The sequence below is a fragment of the Gossypium arboreum genome, chromosome 5, assembly GCF_025698485.1.
Source record: "Gossypium arboreum isolate Shixiya-1 chromosome 5, ASM2569848v2, whole genome shotgun sequence".
Taxonomy (NCBI): Eukaryota; Viridiplantae; Streptophyta; class Magnoliopsida; order Malvales; family Malvaceae; genus Gossypium; species Gossypium arboreum.
The window spans coordinates 24,148,679-24,175,769 of record NC_069074.1 but is presented as its reverse complement, the minus strand read 5'-3'; the positions used below and the strand labels follow the sequence as shown (position 1 = coordinate 24,175,769).

Below are 27,091 nucleotides of genomic sequence, written 5' to 3'. Positions count from 1 at the left end.
AGTAGAAACGATTATGGACCGTGATCCGATTTAAAATACTTTTTAGGCCAATAGCGCATGCTCTAATACCTCAATTTAATGTTTAATGAAATGAAATAAATTTATATTAAATTTTATAATTAAATTAAATAAGAAAAATTAGGTGAGGCAAAATTTATTTAAGACAAAAAAAAGATCTAAACTCAGCTTAAAATAACCCAAATGAAGCGGGTTCTGTGTATCACCCTATCATGAACGGGGTTATGCGAATTATCCGATAATAATAATTAAATTGAAGATGGAAGGGACAGCCACATCCATAAACAGAAAGGTTTCTATTGATGACGCGTTTTGCTCACACGTGGCGTTAGACTAGACACTTCACTGACCAATTCCTCTCTCCGGCCCACCAGTAATTGAGACTGGGGGAGTAAAACTGTAACAAGTTGATGAATCAACCTTAATTTTTAAATTCAAGACTTAATTGAGTTATTTAGATTTATTTATTCAAATTTGATTAAGTATATCCGCATTCAAGATTGAACTCGATGGTATTTAAATTTCTTATATAATAAAACTAAAAATATATTAAATGAAAAAATTCAATTATGATTATGTACCATTATGAAGCTTGAATTTAACCTAATAAATATATTCAATCAATTTGATGGGATTTAATAAAATAAAAAGACAATTTAATAAATATGTAATGATAGAATTGTAAGTTTCACATTTATCAAAATTTAAATCTCTTAGTCCATCTTACTTTATTTTTAATTAAAAATATTTTATGTTATTTAATAAATTTAAAATTTAAAATATTATCCTACTTAATAGGCAAAAAACTCTTTTTTGAAGTTACAAATACAACCATAGTTTTAAGTGTCAATAATATACATTCAAATAATTATTATCTAAATTAACTATTACAAAGTATGATTAAATTAATATTTGAAATATATTTTAAATTAAAATAAAATAAATCCAACAAAACCTATATATATATATATATATATATATATATATAATAAGACTTAAGTTAAAAGTAAAATTTAAAATAAAAAAACCACACATAATTTACATAAAATAAAAATTCAAATTTCTTGATATTTAACCTTAGGATTAAGCAAAAGTTACGCAGTTAGAATAAGCAAAAGTTACGCACTTAGAAAATGCAAAATTACCACTCCTTTCTTACCAAATCTAATGGCGAATTTAGAGGTTGGTAAAGTCTGAAAACATAAAATGAAAATTTTTTATTTAAATTCTTTAAAATTTTTAAAATTTTAAATTAATTCTTTAAAATTAAAAATATAAACTATTTAAATAATAATAATTATATTTTTACTATCGTAAAAATTAAAATTTAATTTCGACCGTTTAAAAAAAATTTCTACCTTCGTGATGACCAAACCCATCGAAATTTTCTTTAATTTGTTTTAATCTTTCTTTATTCAGTTTCCAGAAGTTAGTTCCACTTTCTTATTCAATCAAAGACAGTTAAAAAGTAAAACCGTAACTACCACGCTGGGGGAACCACCAAGCTTTCGGAAATTTATTGCACACCATTCACAATTGGTCAAGATCGAGAGTTTAACAGCGGGGGCCAGGGGGTCGGCACTGTAAATTTTCTTATTTAAGTCGTTTGTAAATATCAGTTAGAAAATGTTTAATTTACTGATATAGTGTGGTAAAAACTTATATTGATTAACTTTGAATAAAAATTTTTCTCACCCTTTGATAAAAATTAATAATTTTTTATATTTTTCATATTCATTTTATAGTTTATATTTAGAGTTTATAACTGTCCATTTTAACAACATCATTTTAAAATTTAAGTCTACATTCTCTTATTAAAAATATAATATATTTTATCATTTTATCATTATATTCTTATTAATTTATTTTTATAGTAAGTGAATATTTTATGTGATTCTAGAATTAATAAATTGGTGTTACGTATTTGAACATGAAACGCGTGGGATATGGATACTGACATTTTCTACATTCACATTTGAATGTTTGAAAAGAAGGAAACAAGATCGATATAAGAAAGTGAAATATAATAGGATGTGTTCCACTCGTACTTTGTCCCAATTGGTCCACATAAATACCTTCAACTACGTACGTCTAGATAGCCTGATCAAATCCAAATTTTATCTAAATAATAAAAATTTAATTATAAAATATATACGCATATTTATCTAAAAATATTTCTAATATTAAATAAAATGTATTTTATGAAGTCATAAATTTTGTTCGTTGCGAGATAAAATTATAAAATTTAAGAGGGCTAAAGTTATAATTCTTATATTAAAAATGCTTAAATTAAATTAGTAATTTTTCAAAAGAGTTAAAATTATAATTTTTCTATTTAATCTAAGGTTAAAAAGGTCAAAATTGAATCTTTCAATTTTAGGGAAGGGCTAACAAGTAATTTGCTCATTTAGCTAAGGGGCCACGGCCCTTACCTGCCCATTTTGGCTATGCCCTTGATTTCATGGTAGGTGTTTCACGGAATTGACAAATCTGATTTTGGACTTAGAAACTTTAAACTCCTAGTTCTTGCCATAAAAATTTTAAAATATGCTTTAAATTCTTATATTCTTTATATATTTAAAATTTAGTCTCTTTATCTTTTAAATTACATAATTTAGATCAATGTAATAAAAACTGATGTTATAATGAACTCAAATTTAACAAAAAAATTTAACTGTGTCTACAACTCGACTTGTATTTTTAAATTTAAAAGTAGAGGAAATAAATTCTTTAAAATAAGAGTAAAATGACTAAATTTCATATGTGCAAAAAGTAAAGAGACTTAAAGCATATTTTAACCTTGAAAAATAATGTAATTAATTATATTTAATTACAAATGTAAGATCATATAATTTTCTTATTATCTACCAAAAAATTAATTTTCTTATCTATCTATAATATATAATATATAGCAAAATGTAATTCTTTTAACCGACAAAATGCTTTTTATTATTTATTATATTACTAAATTAGCATTAGAAAATACTATTTTCAATATTTTGACAAAAGAAATATTAATTAAAATTTTAATCGAACAAAATCATAGTAATATTAGAATAGACTTTATATTCATATTACTTTACACTTATTATTTTGAGTTAATTCCATCATATATCCTTAAACTATAATCGTCTTTTTAAATTGGTCCTCAAACCTCAAACATTCTAATTACATATCTAAATTATCGTTGTTATATCAATCAGGTCGTTCTATTATTAAAACTATTAATTAAATTGCTAAATGAGACGTCAAATCTAGAGGTGATCATGGGCTGGGCTGGGCTAGGCCCATACAAAAATTTAAGCCTGTTTTCTAGTTCCCGGCCCTAAATATGAGCCTAAAAATTTGTCCAAGTCCGGCCCAAAATAAAATTGCCAAGCCCGAGCCCATTAACCCATATTATTTTTTAGCTTATTTCATTAAATAAAAAAATTAAAAAAATAATAAATCAAATACATTTAAAATCATAAAAATAAATATTAAAATAAGAAACAAATAAAAAACGAGACTAAAATAATTCTTAAAACAATACACAAATTGAAAATATAATAAAAAGTAGTTATATTAAAATTGAAAATAAAAAAGTAAATATGATTAAAAATAAAAAAATTTATTTAGCATATAATTCGGGCTAGGCCGGGCCAAAAAAGTTTTACCCGAGGCCCGACCTGTTTTCTAAACGAGCCTCATTTTTTTGTATAAACCCATATTTCGGGCCTACATTTTTACCCAAACCTTCCTATTTTTCGGGCGGGCCTTCGGGCCAGACCGGGTAGCCCAACCCATGATCACCTCTAGTCAAATCTTAAGTGGCATAGATTAAAACGCAAAATTTAAAGAAAAATGAATATTGTAAAACAAATGTTGTAAAAAGATTGATTTTGATGTTTTCGAAACTTTTACAAAAGCTTTATTGTTACTCTCTTTTTTGTTTTCAAATTTACTTTATTTTTAATTTTAACTTTTAAAAGTTATGAAGTAGCATTTTACTTTTATTTAAAATTTTATTTTAAATTATTTCACAAGATTTGGCGTGTCATTTAATGATTAAATTAACAATTTTAATAATAAGTAAACTTGATTGATATACCATTGACAGTTTGGGGACGTAATTAGTACTTTTTAAAGTTCGAGGACCAGTTTAGAATGAAAATCATAGTTTGGGGATGTCCAATGCAATTAACTTTGTTATTTTAAACTAATTATCACTTAATTATTGTTTAAGTTACATATCAATTAAAATTAAAATTTAGCACTACAAATAGATACATAAACATCAAACGCTTACGAATTTCGAAGGCAAATATAAGGGGCAAGTAAGGGCCTCCATCCCCTCCCCCCAAAAGAAAAAGGGAAAACTCAAATTTGATCCTCTATAAATGATGGGATTATAAGCAAATATATAGCCGTAAACTTGCACTTTGGCTACCAAAGATGAAAATTTTTTGTTCAGTCCCTTCAAAAATGATGTAATCATAAATTGATATTTGATAATATTATATTTTAACCTTTTAAAATTTTATAATTCAATTCCCGCCCCTAATTTTTTTTAGATTTGGCCTTGTGTGTTTTCTTTTAAGTAACTTTTAAAGAAAATAACCTAAAAAAGGTCTTTTGTATTATTTGATAGTTTTTTATAACTAATGTAATATTTGTATAGTAAATTTACAGGAGATCATATAACATATTTATAGGGGTTAGAATTGATTAGCTTTTATTCTCTTTTCTTTTAGAATAACCGCTAGTTTGAGTGTGTATATATATATTCTTTGATAGAATGATATACAACAAAAAAGTCATTCTCTCATTTCTTGTTCCTTATGTTATTCTATAATTTTATTTCATGGTATTAAAACTACCCAGCTTGATTAAGTGAGTTTGTGTTTTGTTATTCCAAATGTAAAACATTTGAGTATTTCGCAAGTCACTTTTTAAAATGAGCATTACTATACACCGCCAACTTAAGGAGGTGTGCAGAGGTCCTTACATATTGTATGCAATTTTCAGTGTTTAGGGGGTTCACACATGAATCTTATGCACTGCTAGAAGTCCTAACATCTTTTCTATGCATCAGTGCATAGTGGCGCATGAGAGGCCATCTAGCCATCGAACTTCACTACTAATGTCAACTTGAGATTTTGATCCATCCCATAGGGTCGATTGAATGTTTGATTAGCAAAAATTATAAAAGATTGTATGGTGTTTTTGGAAAGTTTGATACTGTTCCAGTATTGTTCACTATTCAAACTATTTTTGGATTATTTTTTGTGACTATTTGACTTGATCTAGGCTACTGCGATACTAGGCTTTTGGTTTCTTTGGTTTATGTGATATTTGGTATTATCTTATTCAAATACGGTGGCTAACATAAGTAGCTGTGAGTGAGATGATCCCAGTAATGTCTAAAATCATGGAGCATAAACTTAATAAATATAATTATCTTGATTGGAGTAAGACGGTTCAGATTTACTTAAAAAGTAATCAACATGGATGAGCACTTAGCCACCAACCTATCCATTAATGAGACTCAGCTAGCTTGGCTGAGAAATGATGCATGACTTTTGAAGATCTAAAGCTTTATTGGCAGTGAGGTAATTGCCTTGGCTAACCACTTTAAATTTGTTAAAGAATTAATTGTTTACTTGGAATTTTGTATTGTAAGAAAAGGGAATATTTATTGTATGTATGACTTGTATTAGGTGTTTTTTTGTCCAAAAAAAGAAGACAGGTCTCTCATAGCATATTTTATAACTTCTAGAGAGTCTATGATGAACTTGATGTTTTATTACCATTTAATTTAGATGTGAAAGTACAACAAACCCAGTGGGAGAAAATGCATGTTATAAGTTTTCTATTTGGTCTTCCTTCACAAGAGTATTGCAGACTGAAAACTCACATTCTGTTTAGACTCATAGTAATGCATTAGTGAGTCGTGGTAATAAGACATAAGGAACAAACAATCCTGACAAAGGTGATGATTATTGTAGTAAGGAGACATGAGGAGTTGTGTGCTATTATTGTCATGAGCCTAGCTATACAAAATGTTATTATCAAAAGCTTCAAAATAAGGCTAGGATATCACAATTAACACATTACTCAGACTATTCCACCATTTAAAAAATCCACCCCTCTTATCATTGTTATTGTCAAATTAGGCAACTCCACTAAGTGCATCATTTATTCATCATCTAACTTGGTTATTGACTTTGGTGCTACATATCACATGACAGGTAATCCAAAACTCTTCTGCACCTTCAAACCACATACAATTACTACTAAAGTTGTTTTAGCAGATAGGTCAACCTTTGTGTTCTTGGATTTGGAATCGTTAATCCTACATCATTTATTTCTTTAAACTTTGTGTTAAACCTACTTGCTTTCTCTCTCAACCTATTGTTTGTTAGTAAGCTTACTCGTGCTTTAAACTACTTTGTCTTGTTTTTTTCCAATCATGATCTTTTTTAGGATTATATGACTAAGCAGATTATTTGTAAGGATCGTGAGACTTGAGGTCTTTATATCATTGATACATAAGTGATGAGATGTGTTGCTTGCTCTAGTATGCAATCTCTTTTTGAGGTACATTGCCAGTTGGGCCATCATTCCTTGTCTTCCTTAAAAAAATTATGTACTCGATTTCAAAATTTTTCATCATTAGATTGTGAGTCATGGCAATTTTCTAAGCACCATTATCTCCCTTCAATTCATAGAGTCAATAAAAGACCTAAGTCTCCATTCGAGTTAATCTATTTTGATGTTTGGGGTCCATGCCCTATATTTTTAAGTTTGGGTTTCATTATTTTGTTATGTTTGTCGATGATTATTTATGTGTGACTTGGTTATATTTAATGAAACGCCCTTCTGATTTTTTTTTTATCTTTTGTGTTGAAATAAATATCAATTTAATGTTTCAATTTGCATTTTACAAAGTGACAATACAAAAAAATATTTTTTTGATGCCTTTAACTTTTATATAACTCAAAATAGTACTGTTCATCAATCCTCATGTGTTGACACTCCTTAAAATAAAGTGGAAAAAAGAAAAAAATAGGCATCTTCTTGAAGTACCTAGAGCCCTCCTTTTTCAAATGAGTGGTCCAAAACACTTTTAGGATGATACGGTTTCAACAACCTATTTTCTTATTAATTGTGTTCTATCTTTTGTACTCAATTGTGATATTCCCTACCGTACTCTTTTTCGTTCAAAACGTTTGTTTCTTATTGAGCCTGAAATATTTGGTAGCACTTGTTTTGTTTGTGATGTTATCCACAAGTCACAAAATTGGTCCCCAAGTATTTTAAGTGTGTATTTCTTGGTTATTATTAACTTTAAAAGAGATACAAGTGTTATTTTCCAGATCTTAAATGGTATCTTATGTCTACTAATGTTACCTTTCTTAAAAATGCACCTTTTTTTTTCCCTTTTTCATTTGATTATAGTAGTTCACTAAAAAATGATGATATATTAGTTTACATTATGAACCATTTGATAAGTTCTCCAGAAACAAATATGACAAATCAAGCAACAACTTGACCACCAATTTATCATGTTTATTCGATATGATAAGATCTTCTAGATGCATATCCTTTGCTAGCCTCTTTAATTAAAGATTCTGTCCTTAGCCAACTTGATCCTAGTATTGATCTTCTTATTACTCTTAGAAATGGTAAACTACAATGTACTTATCCCATTTCATCATTTATTTCTCATGACAGTTTGTCATCTATAATTAGCTCTTTTATTGCATCTTTAGACTTTATTTCAATTCTTAAAGGTGTTTGGGGGACCTTGTTCTATCATGGCTAGCCTGATGCATGGATAGAGGAAATGACTACTTTAAATGGTAATGGTACTTGGGAATTGATGGATCTGCCTACTGGTAAAAAGGCTATTGGGTGTAAGTGGATGTTTATCGTCAGAGTTAATCTTGATGGGTCTGTTGCATGTCTTAAAGCTTGTCTTGTTGGTAAAGGATATGCTCATACTTATGGTGTTGGTGATTATGATACTTTCTCTGTAGTGGCTAAGTCTGTTTCAATTTAATTGTTTTTATCTATATGGGGTGCGCATAAGAGGCCTTTACACTAGCTTGATATAAAAAATGCCTTTTTTACATAGGGATTTTTAGGAGGAAGTCTATATAGAGTAACTACTAGAGTTTGTTGCTCAAATGGACGGTGGGAAGGTTTGTCATCGTGGAAAGTATTTGTATGGTATGACAGAGTCGATGGGCTTGGTTTGGATAACTTAGTGTGGTGGTTCAAGATTTTTGTTTACAAAGAGTAGTTATAATCACTCAGTTTTCTACAAATAATCAAAGGCAAACATGATCATATTAACAATTTATGTTGTGAATAAAATAAAATAAAATAAAAATAAAAAACACAGATTTTTATGTGGAAACCCTTTCGGGAAAAAACCACGGGAAGAAGAGAAGAAAATTCACTATGTCGAATTCGGATACTTTTAATACAAGAAGAATATACTATGTCTATTTATAGGCTTGTAAAGCCATATTCTAGTAAGACTGAAACACCTTATTCTAATCAATATCAAATAGATAGAATTTAATAAGGTTTAAAAAACCTTATTCTAAAATAAAATAAAAGAAGTGTAATTCTATATGGATTCTTCTTTTATTTATTCTAAAATAAAATAAAAGAAGTGTAATTCTATATGAATTCTTCTTTTATTTTATTTTACCACTGTATTTTACTTAAATAATGATTTGAGTCACTTAATTCTAACAATCTCCACCTTAACACGAATTCTCAATGAACAAGTTCTTCATTACGAACTCTCAACGAACAAGTTCTCCACATCTTCCACAAAACCTCTTAAGGGTTTAACTTCAACAATGAACACCAACCAAGTCTAAACAATGCTCAAACTTGGTTATAGGAAGTGACTTAGTCATCATATCTGCAGGATTTTCATGAGTACTAATTTTGCTTACAACAAGATCACCACGAGCAATAATATCACGAACAAAATGATACCGAACATCAATGTATTTTGTTCTCTCATGAAACATTTGATCTTTTGTAAGAAAGATGGCACTCTGATTGTCACAGAATACTGTGCTAATTTGAAGGTCTCCATTGAGTTCACTAAAAAGTCCCTTCAACCAAATAGCTTCTTTACAAGCCTCAGTAATCGCCATGTACTCAGATTCAGTGGTAGACAAAGCGACTGTAGTTTGCAAAGTGGCTTTCCAACTAATTGCACAACCTCCGATTGTAAAAACATAACCTGTAAGAGACCTTCTTTTATCAAGGTCTCCAGCAAAATCAGTATCAACATACCTAATGACTCCATATCTAGTTCTTCCAAACTATAAGTAAACATCAGTAGTACCTCGTAAGTATCTTAGAATCCACGGAACTGCTTTCCAGTGTTTTTTACCGGGATTCGCCATGTCTCTACTAACTGTACTGACTGCATATGATAAATCTGGACGTGAACAAACCATAGCATACATGAGAGATCCCACTGCACTAGAGTATGGAACATGTAACATGTACTTAATCTCATCATCTGATTGTGGAGACAAAACCAATGAAAGTCTGAAATGGGCTGCTAAAGGAGTACTAACAGGCTTAGCACTCTGCATATTGAACCTGCAAAGAACTTTCCCAATGTACCCCTTCTGACTTAGGTACAATGTATTTGTTTTTCTATCTCTGAGAATCTCTATTCCAAGTATCTTCTTTGCTGGTCCTAAATCTTTCATCTCAAATTCTTTACTTAGTTCGGTTTTGACCTTTTTTATCTCTCCTTTATCTTTTGTTGCTATCAACATGTCATCAACATAAAGAAGTAGATACACAAAAGAACCATCACTGTTTTTCTTAAAGTAAACACAACTATCAAAACTACTTCTTTTGAAAATATGAGAAATCATAAAGGAATCAAACCTCTTGTACCACTATCTTGGTGACTGTTTCAAACCGTAAAGAGACTTTTTGAGCAAGCAAACATAGTCCTCTTTTTCTGAGACTATAAAACCCTCTGGTTGTTGCATGTAAATATCTTCCTCAAGTTCTTCATGCAGAAATGCAGTTTTTACATCTAACTGCTCAAGCTCCAAATCATGCATGGCCACAATACCAAGCAAAGCTCGAATCGAACTATGCTTAACAACTGGGGAGAACACATCTGTGAAGTCCACTCCTAGAATTTGACTGTAACCCTTTGCAACAAGCCTTGTTTTATATCTGGGTTGTTCAACTCCTGGAGTCCCTTCTTTCTTTTTAAACACCCATTTACAACGAACAACCTTTTTACCTTTAGAAAGTTTCACAGAGTCCCATGTTCTGTTTTTGTGGAGTGATTCCATCTCTTTTTGTATAGCAAACATCCACTTTTCTGAGTCTTCACAGCTAACCGCCTCAGAATAATTAGATGGCCCTTGATTTGCATCTATATCTTTAGCCACATTTAAAGCATAAGCAACTAGATTAGCCTCGGTATACTTATTTGGAGGTTTAATTTCTCTTCTAGTTCCGTTTTTGGCGATAGAGTATTGTGATAAAGAAGCAACTCTATTCTCAATTTTTGTTCTAGCTTGAAGAGTTGACTCTGTATTAATCTGATGCTCCACTTGCTTTTGATTTTCTTTATTGTCTTTAAGAGATAAGTTAATTAGCATAGTAGTTTCATCAAAAACAACATCTTTGCTAATCACAACTTTTCTATTTTCAGGACACCATAACTTATACCCTTTTACACCAGCTTTATAACCAAGAAAAATGCATTTAATGGATCTCGGTTCCAATTTTCCATTATCAACATGAGCATACGTAGGACACCCAAAATCTTTAAATCGAATAATTAGCGGATTACCGACCATACCTCTTGTGGAGTCTTTTTCTCAATGGCAATGGATGGAGATCGATTGATCAAAAAACATGCAGTAGAGGCTGCTTCTGCCCAAAATGACTTTGGTAAGCTGGCATTTGACAACATACATCGAATTTTCTCCATGATTGTTCTGTTCATTCGTTCTGCAACGCCATTTTGCTGTAGAGTATGGCGAACTGTCAAGTGTCTCACAATCCCTTCTGACTTGCACAATCTATTAAACTCATCAGAACAGAACTCTAAGCCATTGTCTGTGTGGAGGTATTGTAATATCCTGATTTTGGGCCTAGTCGGAATAGTGGTTTCGTGACCACAAAATCTGAGATAGAAATAATTATTTTATGATTATTTTGAGGTCTATGATATGATTGCATGATTGTGTGAAAATTTCGTGAAGAAATTTTATGCATAAAGTGCTTAAATTGAAATTAGGGACTAAATCGAATAATTTACAAAACTTGCATTCTAGAAGTTTCTAGTATGAAATTGTTTTGAAATATTAATTAGGAGGTCTTAAATAGAATTTTACCAATTTCTAAGTCTATGGACAAAAATTGGACATGGATGGAATTTTTGGAAAGTTTAGTAGTAAGGGCATTTTGGTCATTTAGGGTAAAATAAATTAAAATACAAAATTAAAAGCTAATTTTGCTCATCTTTAACCCCATGGTCGAATATAGCAAGGAGAAACCATGGCTAGGGTTTTTCAAGCTTCCAAGCTCGATTAGCAAGGAAAACTGAAATTCGGGCTAAAATGGGGAAAATACCAAGTTGTGGACGAAATGGTAAAAGTAGCCATTTTCGCATACGAGGTAAGTTCATATGTAAATGTTGGTAACATAGTTATTGTTTTAAATGTTTTAATGTTATTTAAATGATATGATAATTATTATGAAATATCATACTTGTGACAATTGTTTGATAATATGTCAAATTATGTGATATACTTGGAAAATGTGAAATACTACCGAGTATCGGTATCGACATTCCATAGAAGATGGTTGAGACATATGATTGGGAAAAATGTCCCGTTGAGCCTTAGGAATGGATTAGGATACGAGTGACATGTCACTGGGATATTTGGGCATCCGAACTCGTTGAGTTGAGTCCGAGTTTACTTATGGATGCAAATGTCCGAACTCGTTGAGTTGAGTCCGAGTTCATGAGATGTAACTAGGCATCCGAACTCGTTGAGTTGAGTCCGAGTTCACTCATGGATGCGAACGCCCGAGCTCGTTGAGTTGAGTCCGAGTTCACTTATGGGCGGGTTACATGGTAGCTTGGCTACATATGTGGCACTTATGTGCAAACTTTCCATGTATCCGAATTATATTCCGATGTGTTCAACGGGTAAAGTTCTACTGAAATGGAGGAATACTCAAGATGAAAGGGACGTATTGGTAAGTGTTGTGAAATGGGTACTTTGAACAGGTATGTACTTAACCCTCGGGTTGAAAAATCGATATAACAACAATATGGTAAGATGATAAATGAAAATGTGATATGAATGTCTTGGTGATGATTATGCAAATGATGTTTTATGTTTGCTTATATGGTTATGTTACTTGCTATTTGCATGTGAACTTATTAAGCATTTATGCTTACTCCTCCTTTTCATTCCTTGTAGTTTTGACAAGCCATTTCGAAAATCGAACGGTCGGAGGCTCGCTCACACTATCCGTATACCATCTTGGCATAATGGCTTGTATATTTTGAGTATGGCATGTATAGCATTATAATCATTTTGTATATATGGTCTTATGATATGGTTATTGAGTGGTATGGAAATGCTTGGTAATGATTAGCCATTGGAATGGCTAATCATGATCATATTTGGTGTTATGTATGTCAAATTGCTAGCTAATCCATGGAAACCATGAAATAGGTAAAATTTACCATAAAATAGATTCAGACAGCAGTAGTGATGTGAATTTGAAAAGTCACTAAAAATAGTAAAAATGAAATTAAATAATGAATAAGTTATGGAATCGAAGCTTGATGAGTCTATTTTCATATGGAAGGAGCGAAACAGGTATATGAGCTATATTTTATGAGATGTTTAAATTTTTGTGAAATAGGGCCAGAGTGATTTCTAGATCCCCTGTTCTGACTTTGGAAATTTACCATAAATTTTACAAAGATAATTAGAAGTCATGTTTTATATGTACAGATTCCTTATTGAGTCTAGTTTTATTAGAGACAAACGGCATAGTCATTGAAGCTCTGTACAGGGAGATATCTGATTCGTAATACACAGATGTCAGAGTAGTTGAACCTTGAAACAGGGGAGACTTTAACTAATAAACTATACTAATTGGCCCAACCAAAAATTCTAGAAAAAAATTAGTAGATAGATATATGAGTCTAGTCTCAGGAAAAATTTACGGAATTGGATTTTGAGTTTCGTAACTCGAGATATGATTTTTAAAGCGACTGTAATGCAGTTAGCCAGCTTGTCTGGAAATTTTAAAATGAATTGTATGAGCTGTTTAATTAATGAATTAAGTCCGTTAACACTTCGTGTTCGACTCCGGCAACGGTCTCGGGTACGGGGTGTTACAGGTATTTTATCTGTTTTCCCATCTATTTTTCAATCATAATTTTCCAAGACTTAAATGCGAAAAACACATCGCTTTCCTGCTTCAGAAAGAATGCCCAAACTTTTCTGGAAAAATCATTAATAAAGGTTAGTATATAATTAGCTATAACTCTCAAAGGCACTCTGGATGGCCCCCACAGATCAGAATGAATATACTCCAACATTCCTTTCGTGTTATAGATTCCTCTGGTGAATCGAACTCTCTTTTGTTTCCCAAAAACACAGTGTTCACAAAAATTCAGTTTGCAAATTCCTTGCCCATCAAGAAGTCCCCTTTTGCTCAATTCTGCCATGCCATTCTCACTCATATGCCCTACGCGCATATGCCAAAGTTTAGTAATATCATCATCTGACAAGGAAGAGGAAGCGACAGCTACATCACCAGTAACAGTAGAACCCTATAAAACATATACCTTGGCAATCTTTCTCTGCCCTTTCATCACAACAAGGGACCTTTTGGAAATCTTTAAAACCCCACTTTCAGCTGTGTATCTGTACCCTTTTGAATCAAGAGTACTCAACGAAATTAAATTTCTTTTCAATTCTGGAACATGTCGTACATCACTAAGTGTTCTGACAACTCCATCAAACATCTCAACTTTAATTGTTCCAACACTTACGATTTTACACGAAGCATTATTTCCCATCAAAACAATACCTTCAGACACTGTTTCGTAAGTTGTAAACCAATCCCGATTGGGACTCATGTGGAAGGTGCAGCCTGAATCAAGTATCCACTTTTCGTTTACTTTAGAATTATTGACAGAAGCGACTAGAAGTTCACCATCGCTGTAGTCTTTTACAACATCAGCTTCTTTGGAATTTTCTGGTTGTTTTCCTTTTTGATTCGCAGCCTCCCTTTTAATCTTATTCTATAGCTTATAGCACTCAAATTTAATGTGCCCTTTCTTTTTGCAAAAGTTGCAAGTTTTACCTCTGTTTGAAGACTTTGATCTACCCTTAGATTTACCGCCAGGATTCCGTTCCTGTGTCCTTCCACGATTATCATCAGCATTCCGATCTTATCTCCCACGAATAATGAGACCCTCTCCCTGAGAGTCGGGTTTAAGCACAAGATGTTTCATCTTATCATACGAGGTCAAAGAATCATAAACCTCATCAACTGTAAGAGACTCGCGGCTATATAAAATTATGTCTCTAAAGGTTGAGTAAGACGGGGGAAACGAACAAAGTAGAATTAACCCTAGATCTTCCTTATCATACTGAACCTCCATGGCCTCTAAGTTTGAGAGAATTTCTTTAAACACTGTTAAGTGTTCGTGTACGGACGCACCTTCCTCCAAACGATGAGCATAAAGACGCTGCTTCATATGCAACTTGCTTGTTAGAGTTTTGGACATGCATATTTGTTCTAGCCTCTTCCATAATATAGCAGCGGTATTCTCTTTCATCACATCCTGCAAAATTTCGTGGGACAAATGCAGATGTAATTGTGTTAACGCCTTTCGATCGTTACGCTTCTTCTCTTCATCTGTTAAAGTCGAAGGTATCTTATCTATCCCTAGCAGGGCATTCTCTAGATCCATCTGCGCAAGAACTGCTTGCATCTTAATCTACCACAACGCAAATCTGGTGTTGCGATTCAATAGCAGAATTTCATACTTCAAAGACGCCATTACCGTGATCGAGCTGAACAACCCGGAAGCTTTGATACCAATTTGTGAAAAAAATAAAATAAAATAAAATAAAAAACACAGATTTTTACGTGGAAACCCTTTCTGGAAAAAACCACGGGCAGAAGAGAAGAAAATTCACTATGTTGAATTCGGATACTTTTAATACAAGAGGAATAGACTATGTCTATTTATTGGCTTATAAAGCCATATTCTAGTAAGACTGAAACACCTTATTCTAATCAATATCAAATAGATATAATTTAATAAGGTTTACAAAATTTATTCTAAAATAAAATAAAAGAAGTGTAATTCTATATGAATTATTCTTTTATTTTATTTTACCACCGTATTTTACTTAAATAAGGATTCGAGTCACTTAATTATGACATATATAAAGGTATTTTTATTACTAGTTGTGATAATGCAAGCATTTAGAGATAGAATGAACTAATTGATATAACTTCGATATTGTAAAAATATTTAGTTTTGAGGTATTTGAATCTTTTACAAAAACTCTCTTTATGGTTTTACTTTAATTTTAATTTTTCTTTTGTAAAATTTTAACATTTTTTAAATTGTATTGCATAAAGTTTCGATAATTTGAAGATATAATCAAAATATTTTAAAATTTAGAAATTAATTTATACTGAAAATCACAATTTAAGAATTCTAATAACTTAAATAAATAAAGTTGAATAAATATTAAATTTCACTTTATATTCATCTTAAATTACGTATCTCCAAATTTAAAGCAAAATATATATTAATGGGGTGGGATTTAAAATGGCTTTACACATTTCGTGAGATAAGAAGCGACACAAGGAAGTAAGTAGAGGCATTGCCCTCACTTGATTTGGTAAAATTCCTTATTTGATCCTTCAAAATTGTAACATTGGTAGTTAATTAAGTATAAAATTACACTTAACTTTTTTAAAATTTATAATTCAATTTTGATTTTTTAATATAAAAATTTTAACTTCACTACAAAATTTAACTTTATCATTAAATAAATATAAAAAAATTGAATAAATAAATTACATATGTCGACCAAGTACAACATCAATGCATGTTTTGATCATCTTATTCCCAATGAAACAAACACATCAGGTTTTAGAAAAATGGGTTTCAAAATATATTCAAAGTCAATGCATGCAAACCAAAGATTCCAAGAAATCTTTAAAACAAACACATGTAAAAATTTACATATATATTCTGTTTTATGATTTAGGTGTTGTGATTGATTGGAACAAACCACCAAACAAATCATTCGAGATAGTCAAATAGATAACTAAAACAGCTGGATCCTTCAAAACCAACACACTTTTGGTTTGTCTTCCATTAACATTGTGTCACTTGTTTTGACCTCCAAACCGATTTTTATTTGACATTTTTCGATTTTTGGAACTGTCACCGCCCATTCTCAACCCATGCATGCCATACCCCCAAGTACAGGTTTCGCCTCCTCCGCCACCATTCGCTTGATTGCCTGCTGGCTTATCAGATTCACAATTTGTTACATAACCGTACAACTTGTATACTTTTAAGGACCTCGTAGATTGAAATGTAAGCAACGCTCATGCGTGATGAGAATTGGGTTATGGGAAATTTTTGTACTTTTGTTTTTTATTCATATCCCTTTATCTTTAAAACTTCTTTTTCCTCCTCAGTAGATTAATATTCGATGAAATGGAGTTTTCATACTTCTAAATTTATTATTGTTTATTGTTGTAACAATTAAATTACAATAAAGATATAATGATATAATGATAATGATTTACATTGTAAAGGATATGGAGAATCGTTATAACGAGAATAATTCACACTATAAATAGTGTGAAAAATTGCTAGAAATTATAGTTTGAGAAAATTGACGTTCAATTTTTATCAAAAGTATAGTCAATGTGAGTTGCCATTGTTCCTCTCTTCATGCTCTAGTGTTAAGGAAGGGTATTTATAAAGGAAGGCTAGTTCGCTTAAGCCCTAGTCATTGAGTTTTCTACCCATAAATGTAAAGGTAGAGTGAAGAATGTTAATTGGCAATATTGTTGGAATCGATTCGAAGGAATTAAATGATGCATTTGTTAGGTTAATATGTGATAGATTAATGGATATTGAGAGGAACTCTTTCTAATATGTTTGTTGTTGTGTTAAGGGACTATAATGATAGCTTTGTGCAAGGTTTGTCAGGCCATTTCACTAATGTATGAAATCCTGATTTTGTTGAGATTTATGCTCTTAGGGAAGCTTTACTCTGGCTTCCCAAGCAGAGCTTGGATGCTTTGATTGTTGACTTGGACTACTTGCTTGCGGTTAATGCTTTAGAAAGAAGGATTATTGACATGTCTAAGTTTGGGTTACTAGTTCAAAATTATTTTTATCTTCGGTCATTTTTTATTGATTTATCCTTTTTTTTTTTTATGAAGAGGGATACTAAAAAGGTTGCTCGTCACTTAGTGTTGATGGCCTAATCTTTATGCACCCTATAATGAGTTTGAGTCTACTTTAGATGTTTTTACACCTATTTTTGGTGCAAATGTTTTTGCTCGTTCTAATAAGGATGGGATTAATAGGATCTGGTTTATGAGATAAATCTATTAGCTTGAAATTCACTTGTTTCTTCTCTTATGTTTCTTTGATATTCTAAAATTTTTATCAAATTAAAATAATTAATTTTGGTAATTGAAGGGCGTCTTGACATTTATACAATTACGGTGGATGCTATTTATGAATCGCAAGTTATATTCTATAATCTTCACATTCTTTAAATATTATTTTAGCAGAATGGAAGAGTTATATGCTCATATCGTACTATAGTGCCGAAAGTTTGATACATTTTTACAAACTATACTTCAACACATTCGGTATGTTGTATGCATATTATTCTTTGCAATATTTTTATTTACTTAAAAACTATACCATTAAATTACCAATATAAATAGTATATTTCATTTTTCGAACAGAAAATAGAGGTATAATAAGTTGATAAATTAAACGTAATCATGACACAATGCTTTAATGCCTTAGCGGCATTTTTCTTTTTTCCAAACGTGCTAATTGAAGCCATAAATTTTTTTTTAAAAAAAAAGGCTGAATTGAATCAGACACTGCTAAAATTCTTCAACATCATTTTCAGTGACTTGAGGTTGTTTAAGCTTTAAGAACACCGGCATATAAAGAAAAAGGCCAGAGTCGACCACGCCAGCCCTAGAGAAATAAAGCATTCGGCGACATCATTTTAGTACCTGGCAGCAACTTAGCTAGTCAAATTTGGCGTCTTAGTCCCATATAATAGGATTAGACGTGGACCTTCTCTTATTTATTAATCATTGACTGTATCAGGTTGAAGACATTTAGTATTTGTATATGCATATAATGCAAAGGCAGTGTATGTTTTCTATTACCTTTCCTCCCAACCTTCTTGCATAAACAATCAACAAAATTGACCTATCATTTGGATTATTTGTCCCATGCAAACTTTTAAATCCAATTTTTCTGTTAATTATTTTTAGTAGTAAAAGAGAAGCAATTTTGAATAACAAAATAGAAACGAAGACGTAGCAACTAAGAGTTGGGGGTCAGCTTAGCCTCATAGAGTGTTGGGCTAATTTTGAGATACTGTAATGTTTTTGTGTGCTGCATGGATGGCCATTGTTTCTGGACCTTCATATCTTCCCTTTAATTAATACTTAATTTTTTTGAGTTTAGATTATTTTAAATTTTAATCTTTTCAATGTTGGATTAACGGGTTGAAGTTGGATGGAACTTATGTTAAGGTGGGATTATAATTGGTAGATCTACTTCTCCATTTAATTTTTCGTTTTTCAGTCTTTAAATTTATATTTTTATTATTATAAAATTATTTTAAAATAAATAAAAATTTAATATTTTTAACTTTCTGATATGACATACACGTAGATGACATGTCAACATTTAATTAATTTTTAAAATTTAAAAATATTATAAATTAATTTTAAAATTTAAGAATTAATTAAATCTTGACATGACATACATATAGTGTTATCCACATATATGTCACATCAATAAAGTTAACAAATATTAATTTTTTCATCTATCTATTTTGACGTCATTTGAAAAGAAAGGTAAACTAAAAGGTAAAAAATAAAATTGAGGAATAAAATAATTTTTTATAAATTTAAAATACCGAAAAATTCATTATGCTAAAAAATTTAGTACAAACTCTCGTAGAAAGAGGATTGAAAATAAAGAAAAAATAGCAACATAGAAAATTTAAAATTTCTTTTTATTCATACGATTGGTAAAAAGATAAAAAAAGTTGTACGGAAAATATATTTTCCTTTTACTAAAGAAAAAATTAAGATAAATTTAGTATTGTATCATTATAAACAGTTTCTTTTATATATTAGATGAGTAAATGAGATTTTTTACAAGATGATTTTTTGTTTTTACAAAATTTATTTCTTTTCTCAACTTTTGCTAAAATAAAAAAATATTTTTTCTCTAAAAATTAATATTTTAATTTAAGTTCTTTTAACATAATTTTTTAACTTCATCCTTCAAAGTTTTATAATTTTAATCTTGATTCTCAATATAAATTTTCTTACTTGGCTCGCGTACGGAGGTTACACCAACCATGACGGAAAAGATGAGCTGTGGTGGCTCTAATGCGGCTTAAGACACCAGGTATTACTGCGACTTTGCCTTCTAAGCCGATCCAAAACAATGATAAAAGCAGAGTAGATGGAACATAGGTGCGGCCTGTGCGGCGCAATGTCTTCAAGTATGAAATAGTTTTATAAGGACAATGTAAATATCATCATCTTCTTCTTTTTTTTTTTTTAGGAAAAGGGAAATTTTGATTTAAAGTTAATTTAATAATAAAGTGTGATATTAGCCGATTGAGTCTTAATTTGATTGATATGGATATTATTGCTAATGTAAGAATATGTCGGTTTGAGCGCGCTAAAACGCGTTATTATCTTATTTATGAGTTAAGGAGAAGTTATGAATAATTTTAAATATTGTATCAAAAAGAGTAAATATAATCAGAATCAGAGACCAATTCGAAATTATGTGTTTAGATATGTTACTCTACTTGCAATATTTAAAAATAGATTTCTAACATGTGCATTGCATTAGAATATGATTGGTGAATTTTTATTATTTCACTATGATCTTCTCACATTAATTTTAGATATAATTATTAATATGTATTGAGTTACATGGCATTTTCTTCTTCAATGTCAACATCAAAATTAAAATACAAGAATGGCAAAATGTATCTACTTTAGTAAAGCAAGATAGTAAACCTTAAAAGACACAATCATACAATTAATAAGAAAGTTTAATTGTACATGTACTTAAATGACAAATACAATCCAGTCACATTATATATAAAAATTAGAAAACAAAGCCTACCACAGCAAATAAAAAAGTAGCCTATATGTCAGACGGTGGCTCTTTCACAAATCTCAGCCACACCAAGTAACATTGTTTAAGGCTTAATGGGACCCTCCAAAATCTCCCACCATTTGAACTTCTCTCATTGAATTACACATGGCCTTCTCTCAACAAATGCACATACTATCTCAGAAAGCCTCTTGTCAACTCGATTCTCCACTTTCTATTCAATTTTTGATTCACCAATAGCATCAAATTAGCACCCTTTTCTTAATAGAAAATAAAACCCATTTTGTAAAATATCTTAATAAATTACGTTTTTTTTTTTTAATTTTCGAAAACAATACTTTATAAAAGTTCAAATATCATAGTTAATGAATATGTAAGACAATCATGGTATGGAGTTATGTTATTAGGGTAAAACCATGGTTGGTATTAATTACCTAAATAGTAAACAAACATTACCTAAGGATCCCAAAGGGAATCGCTTTGCATATCATCCCACTGATCATTCTCCTCATTTTCATTGGGCAACACCATATCATCCATCATCAATGCCTCCGACATTTGCATCCACATCTTGGGAGAGTCGAGAGGGGACTCATTGATGGCCTGAATCTGACTCTGCGTCAGCCTGACTGTCACAGGCCCCACGCCGGCACTGGAGCTGCCCACGTCGGGCTGTGTCGCATTAGACCTCACCATCAAAGCTGCCTCGTGAGCTGCCATTCGGATATCATCAGCATTGGAACTTGCCGGCTTCGGGAGACAGTTGACCATTTCAGGGAAGTTAAGACGTGCCTCCCGTCCCCTGAAGTGTAACGCAGCAACGTCGTAAGCTGCGGCTGCCATTTCAGGTGTCTCGAAGCTCCCTAACCAGATTCTTGTTTTTTTTCCAGGCTCACGAATTTCAGACACCCATTTCCCCCATTTCCGCTTGCGAACGCCCCTATAGCTCGAAGATAAGCCGGCCCGAGTATCGCCGCTACTCTTTCCTTCCATATACGTTGTGGTGTTTTTCTTTTCTTCTTCTTGGTGTCGTTTGAGAAAATGGATTGGTTTGATGAATGTGATTGTGTGTAATCCAGTTAAGGGTATTTATACAAAATGCTGGGATTACTATTACCAAGTAAGCTTCCAAGCAGCTGCGCAAGTGATAAAAAAGATATGAAAATTTGCATGTTAAGAATGTAGCAAACTGAAAAATGGAATTTAAAAAGATGTTTAGTTGATGGGGGAAGGGAGCCAATGAAAGGGTGACAAGGTTGTGGAGTTAGATTATAAACCTAGGAGAATAACAGAGACTTTATTTACTGTAGAAGACGCGGTTTGAAGAGCCATGGTGGCGAAGGGTCTTTGGACCCACTCATCCATACAAAGATAATATCGAGTTTGGTTGAATGAAATGAATCTTCTGTGCTTTCATCACTCTACATATTATATTATATGTTTCCTTCCTACGTATGCTTTGGTTTGCTTTTCCTCTGCCTTGGCCTCTCATTCAGGCAGAAACCAAATCCCAAGGCTAACTAGTTAGACTTTCAGTTTTCGGTTAACCAATTCCATCATCTTTAATTTAATGTTATGATGAAGTTTTTATTCAATTTTTTACTGAGCTTAGTGTGAAAACATTCATTATGTCTTAACTAAAATATCTTGGCGACTGCAACATCATCTGTTCTCTCGTCTTATATGAAAGAAGATTGTAATTAATTAATAAGAAACCGACGTAATCTTTGTTGGTCTGATGACAGAATTAGGAAAGCTTAGGGATAAAATTTGTTGGTCCATGAGATGCCATCTTACCTATTTGAGATTTTTGTCGCTGTTTTTTTTTTCTCCGGAGCTCTTGGATTATAAATATGTCAACAGCGGGAGGTAATAATCTTGAAATAAGAAGAAAAAGAAATCCAACAAAATCTTTTTACATATTTGAATCATGAGCAGTTTGCTAGGTTATTATTGTAATAATTAGGGGATGTGAATTCTAATGCACTTAATCATGGTTTTCTTTCAATTTAAAAGTTAAAAGAGAACTTATGAGTAAAATAAATGTTTTATAAAAAATATAGTAATTATTTTTAAATATGCTTGATATGCCAAGAATAGAAGGGAGTAGTGATTAAATCTCTTGTTAACCTATAAAAAATCAGGATTCATGATTGATATTCCTTCCACAATTTGTAATTTATAGAAAAAAAACTTTTTCATGAGATAAAAATTATTTGATAGAAAGTTTCAATAAAAAAGTTTTGAATATGATAAGTAGATAAGAGTTATTAACTAACATGTTCAATTTATATTATTATTTGATTTTCTTTTTGTTGATAGAGGTTATCAACAAGGACGAGGTAGTGGGGGAAGAGTTTGTGAAGAGGAGGTGAGCCAAGTGTGGAAGAGGGAGAGAGTAGAGAAGGATTGTGCTGGTGAAAGGAGGAGAGGATCCTCGTACCATTGTGCGTCCCTGCTTATATAGTAAGTCGTCTCTTGTCTTGTAGTGCCACGTAATTGATAGTATGGTGGCCTGTATGATTGTGCAGGCTGGCTAGGTGTTAGTACCATTACAGATTAGTCGTCGTTTGGTGAACTACGTATTGCTGCTAGTATTATAGGTTGTCCTACTCTGGCACTTCTGTTCTTGTGGCTATGTAAACGGTTACGCCTAGGTGGTCCTAGCAAGGGGTTCTCCATAGATTGTTCTTGAACTAGTCCAACGAAGTGTCCCTAAGAAGCCTACGAGGGTAGATCATGGACCATTTGACAACCTACCACGTGTCCCCTCTTGCTAGGGGTATAACGCTTTTAAAACTATATTATCATTTAAATATCATATTATTATTTAGTGCACTGTTAAACAGGAATTAGAAGTTAAATGATAGCAAGTGTCCTTTAAATTATATTTAAGAATCTAAAAAATAAATAAATATACAACATAATCGTCTTAACCGTGCTTGTAAATTTTTTCCTTTCTACTAATAATAGCTATTTTACTTATGATCTACTCTTTCACTTTTTTAAATCATTCTTATTATCACGCATAATCTCTTTTCCAAACTCTTAATTAAAAGGATAATAAACACTTAAACATGCTCGGATTTATATGTCTAGATATACCTTATTGCAAATGGTAAATTTTAATAACCACACAATGTCCAAAACTGGTAACAAAATATTTTTGGTAACATTTTTTCCTTTTGGTAAATTTGATAATATTTCTTTTAAACATGTTTAAATGATATTGAACTTTCATTTTATTTTATACTTGGGATTTAAATAATTAATTTTAAAAATTAATTATACTAATTAAAATATCTTTTACAATTTTGTCAATTAAATTATTATTTTATATTTTAGTATTTTATGAAAATAAATTTGGAACTAAATTAAGATAAATTAGAAAAATATGAGATAATTTGAGATTAAAAATATGACATGATAAAATTAAAACACGACACCCATTCAAGGTGCAGATCAATCACTTCATGATATAATTTAAAAATATTAAATTAAGTAATAAAATATATCTATCTATATACAATTGCTATGATAAATCATATAAATAATTCTTCAAAATACAAAATTATGTCAAAAATTAAATATAGAGATAAAATCTCAAATTTGAGCGTAATATAAGGACTAAAACTAAAATTTGATGATTGTTATATAATCTAAAAAATTAAAGGGATCAAAATTGAAATTGGACCATCATGTTATAATGTAGGGCGAGAGAGAGAGAAAAAAAAGCAAAACATGTGTCCCTCGAGGTAGTAAATTATGTTAAAAATTAAATATAAAGATTAAATCTCAAATTTAGGCGTAGAATAAAGACTAAAATTGAGATTTAGCAATTATTATATAAATTAAAAAGGTAAAAGGATCATAATTAAAATTGAACCATTATTTTATAATTAAAAAGCAAGACACCTGTCTTGTAGGAAGGCCCTTCCTTTTATATTTAGTTTTTAGATATAGATTAAAACTGAAATCATACCATTGTGTTAAAATCAGAGAAATAGTTTTGACACTACTATAGATTAAACTGGTCGTTTGACATTTAAAAGTTAGATGTTAATATATAGAGATAATATAATTTTTAGCTCCTGAATTTGATAATTAGATTCATTTTAGTATTTATATTTTTTGTCCATTTTAGTCATTAAATTTGGAAATTAGATCTATTTTGGTCCTTAAATTTGGATTCTATCAAGATTTGATGATTTGACTAGTGTTACTAAATAGATCGGATTGGACGAACTGAGAATTGATCGATATAACAGTTCGAACAACAGGTTTGTATTGATTGACTCAGAGTCTTTACTTTTAATTTTTTATATTTCTATGAATTTTTAATAATTTATTTAATTATTGTTGGTCTGACTGTCAAAGCGATCAAACTTGTTGAATCAAGAATCAATGGTATGACCTATTCAACCATCGGTCTAGTTATTAAATTATCGAATATGACACTCTAAGATTGTACCATACCATCACTTGAAATTATATATATATATATATATATATATATATATATATATATTAATTTTCAAGTAACGATTTGATATAATCTTAGTGTACCAAATCATCATACTTTTATAATTTTCAAGTTTAACGATTAAAACGGACCTAATTGTCAAGTTCAAGTATTGAAATAAATGAAAAATACAAATACCAAAGTGAACCTAATTGTCAAATTTAGGACCAAAAATTATATTATCCCTAAAACAAAAAATCAAACCTATAAGCGTATTATCTAAAACAAAATTATATTATCACACTCAATTTATTGACAACATAGATACCAAAATTCTAGCATGCACTTACTAATATTTGTTTCTTTTAAGTTTTCATATAAAATAAAATTTTAAGCTGGTTATTTTGGTAAAATAAGTAGTAAATATATTTTTGAGTAAAATATAATAAAGGTCTAACGCAAATATTTTTAACATAATATCAAAATTTTCTGTATTTTGGTATACTAAAATTTTAATGGATATTAAGATATCTAATGAGATGCTCTTAAAATTTTAGTATGGAGTTAAAACCTTTAAAAATTTTGTATATAATAAATTTAAATGATATGTAATAAAATTTTTATATAATACGTAATAATATTATTTGTTGGATATTTGAATTTAATAAATAAAAAATTTTAAAAACAAAATATATCATGGGTTTGAGTTATTCAAATACTAATAATATAATAGATAAAAATAAAATACTTAAAGAACCCCATGTAATGATCTGATAGTCAAGGGTATTCACTGCTCCAGGTGTGGCCTGAGTTTAACTTGTGCTAGTCTAGTTTTAAAGTTGCTCCATACCCAAGGCGATAATTGAACTCTCAACCGTTGGTTAAGGTAGGAGAGACTCTTACTATCTCACCTAACGCCCGTGATTTTGTATTTGAATATTTTAATATTTATTACTCTTTTAAATTTTTTCTTATTCATTATACATTTTAGTGTTGTTTAATAAATTGAGAAAATAAGTGTTGAAAAATTAAGGCTATGTTTGATAAACTAAAAAATTAGTACTTAATTTAAGTTATAAAAATGTTTGGTATTTTATTGAAAATTAAGTACTAAATGTAATTAGATTGTATAAATGATAATGTAATCTTAAAACAAATTAATTGTATTTATTATCTATCAAGAGATAAGTAGGTCCCTATCTACTTATCATTTTCTATAAGTGTAGCAAAAATTCTATCTAGTAGTTTTAACTTTTCATTTTGGGTTAACAAATATATTTAAAAATTAAATTGCTAGAAATATGAAGTATTGAATTTAAGTTATAAAATTTGTATGATATATTAATTAAAATTAGTATAGAGTATACTTAGATTACTTAATAAATATAAATTTTAAAGTATGAAATTTTTAATTTTCATTTTTGTCCTAAAATTAAAAAAAAACATTTCACATTGTTTAAACAAAGTTAAATTTTAAGGCGAATTCTAAAATAAAATAAAATAAATTGAAAATATTATTAATTAAGTGATAAGTACCTCCTTATTTACTTATAATTTTCATACTATTTTATAGAAAAAAATTCTAAATATCGATTTTTCTTATAGATTACTAAACATATTTAAAGAATTAAATTATTGAAAAAATTAACTTTCAGTTTAGTATTTCACATTTTCAACAATTTAATATTTCATATTTTTTTGCAAATGTTGGTATTTCAGAATTAGAGGTGTTCATGGGTCGGGTTATCCGGCCCGACCCAAAGGCCTGCCCGAAATGTGGAAGGGTTTGGGCAAAAATATAGGCCCGAAAAATGGGTTTAAATAAAAAAATAAGACCCGTTTAAAAAATGGACCGGGCCGCGGGTAAGATATTTTTAGCCCAAGCCCGGCCCGACCTGAATTCACTAAATGACAAAAAAAATCTGTATTTTTATTTTTTATTTTTGAATGTTATTTTCTTGTTGTTTTCTCCCTATTTTGCTACCATTTTACTATTATATTGCTACTATTTATTGTTATTATTTGCATATTGTATAAAACTTATTTTATTATTATTAATCTTATTATTTTAAAGGCATTTGTTAATTATTATTATTATTATTTTAGAGGCATTTGCTTGTTAA

General features: G+C 30.3%; 1 protein-coding gene across 1 annotated transcript; it reads right to left on the bottom strand.

The window, feature by feature from the left end:
- Nucleotides 1-20,360: 20,360 nt before the first annotated feature.
- On the bottom strand, nt 20,361-21,675 carry LOC108465839 (ethylene-responsive transcription factor ERF021-like). Its single transcript, XM_053029145.1, has 2 exons — nt 20,963-21,675; nt 20,361-20,720 (listed from the first exon to the last, which is right to left on the bottom strand). Exon 1 carries the CDS (start codon nt 21,497-21,499, stop codon nt 20,963-20,965), a length of 537 nt encoding a protein of 178 aa, XP_052885105.1. The 5' UTR covers nt 21,500-21,675; the 3' UTR covers nt 20,361-20,720.
- Nucleotides 21,676-27,091: the final 5,416 nt, after the last annotated feature.

Coding starts and splice junctions, on each gene's coding strand:
- LOC108465839 (XM_053029145.1), bottom strand. CDS start 21,499: ATGGAAGGAAAGAGTAGCGGCGATACTCGGGCCGGCTTATCTTCGAGC.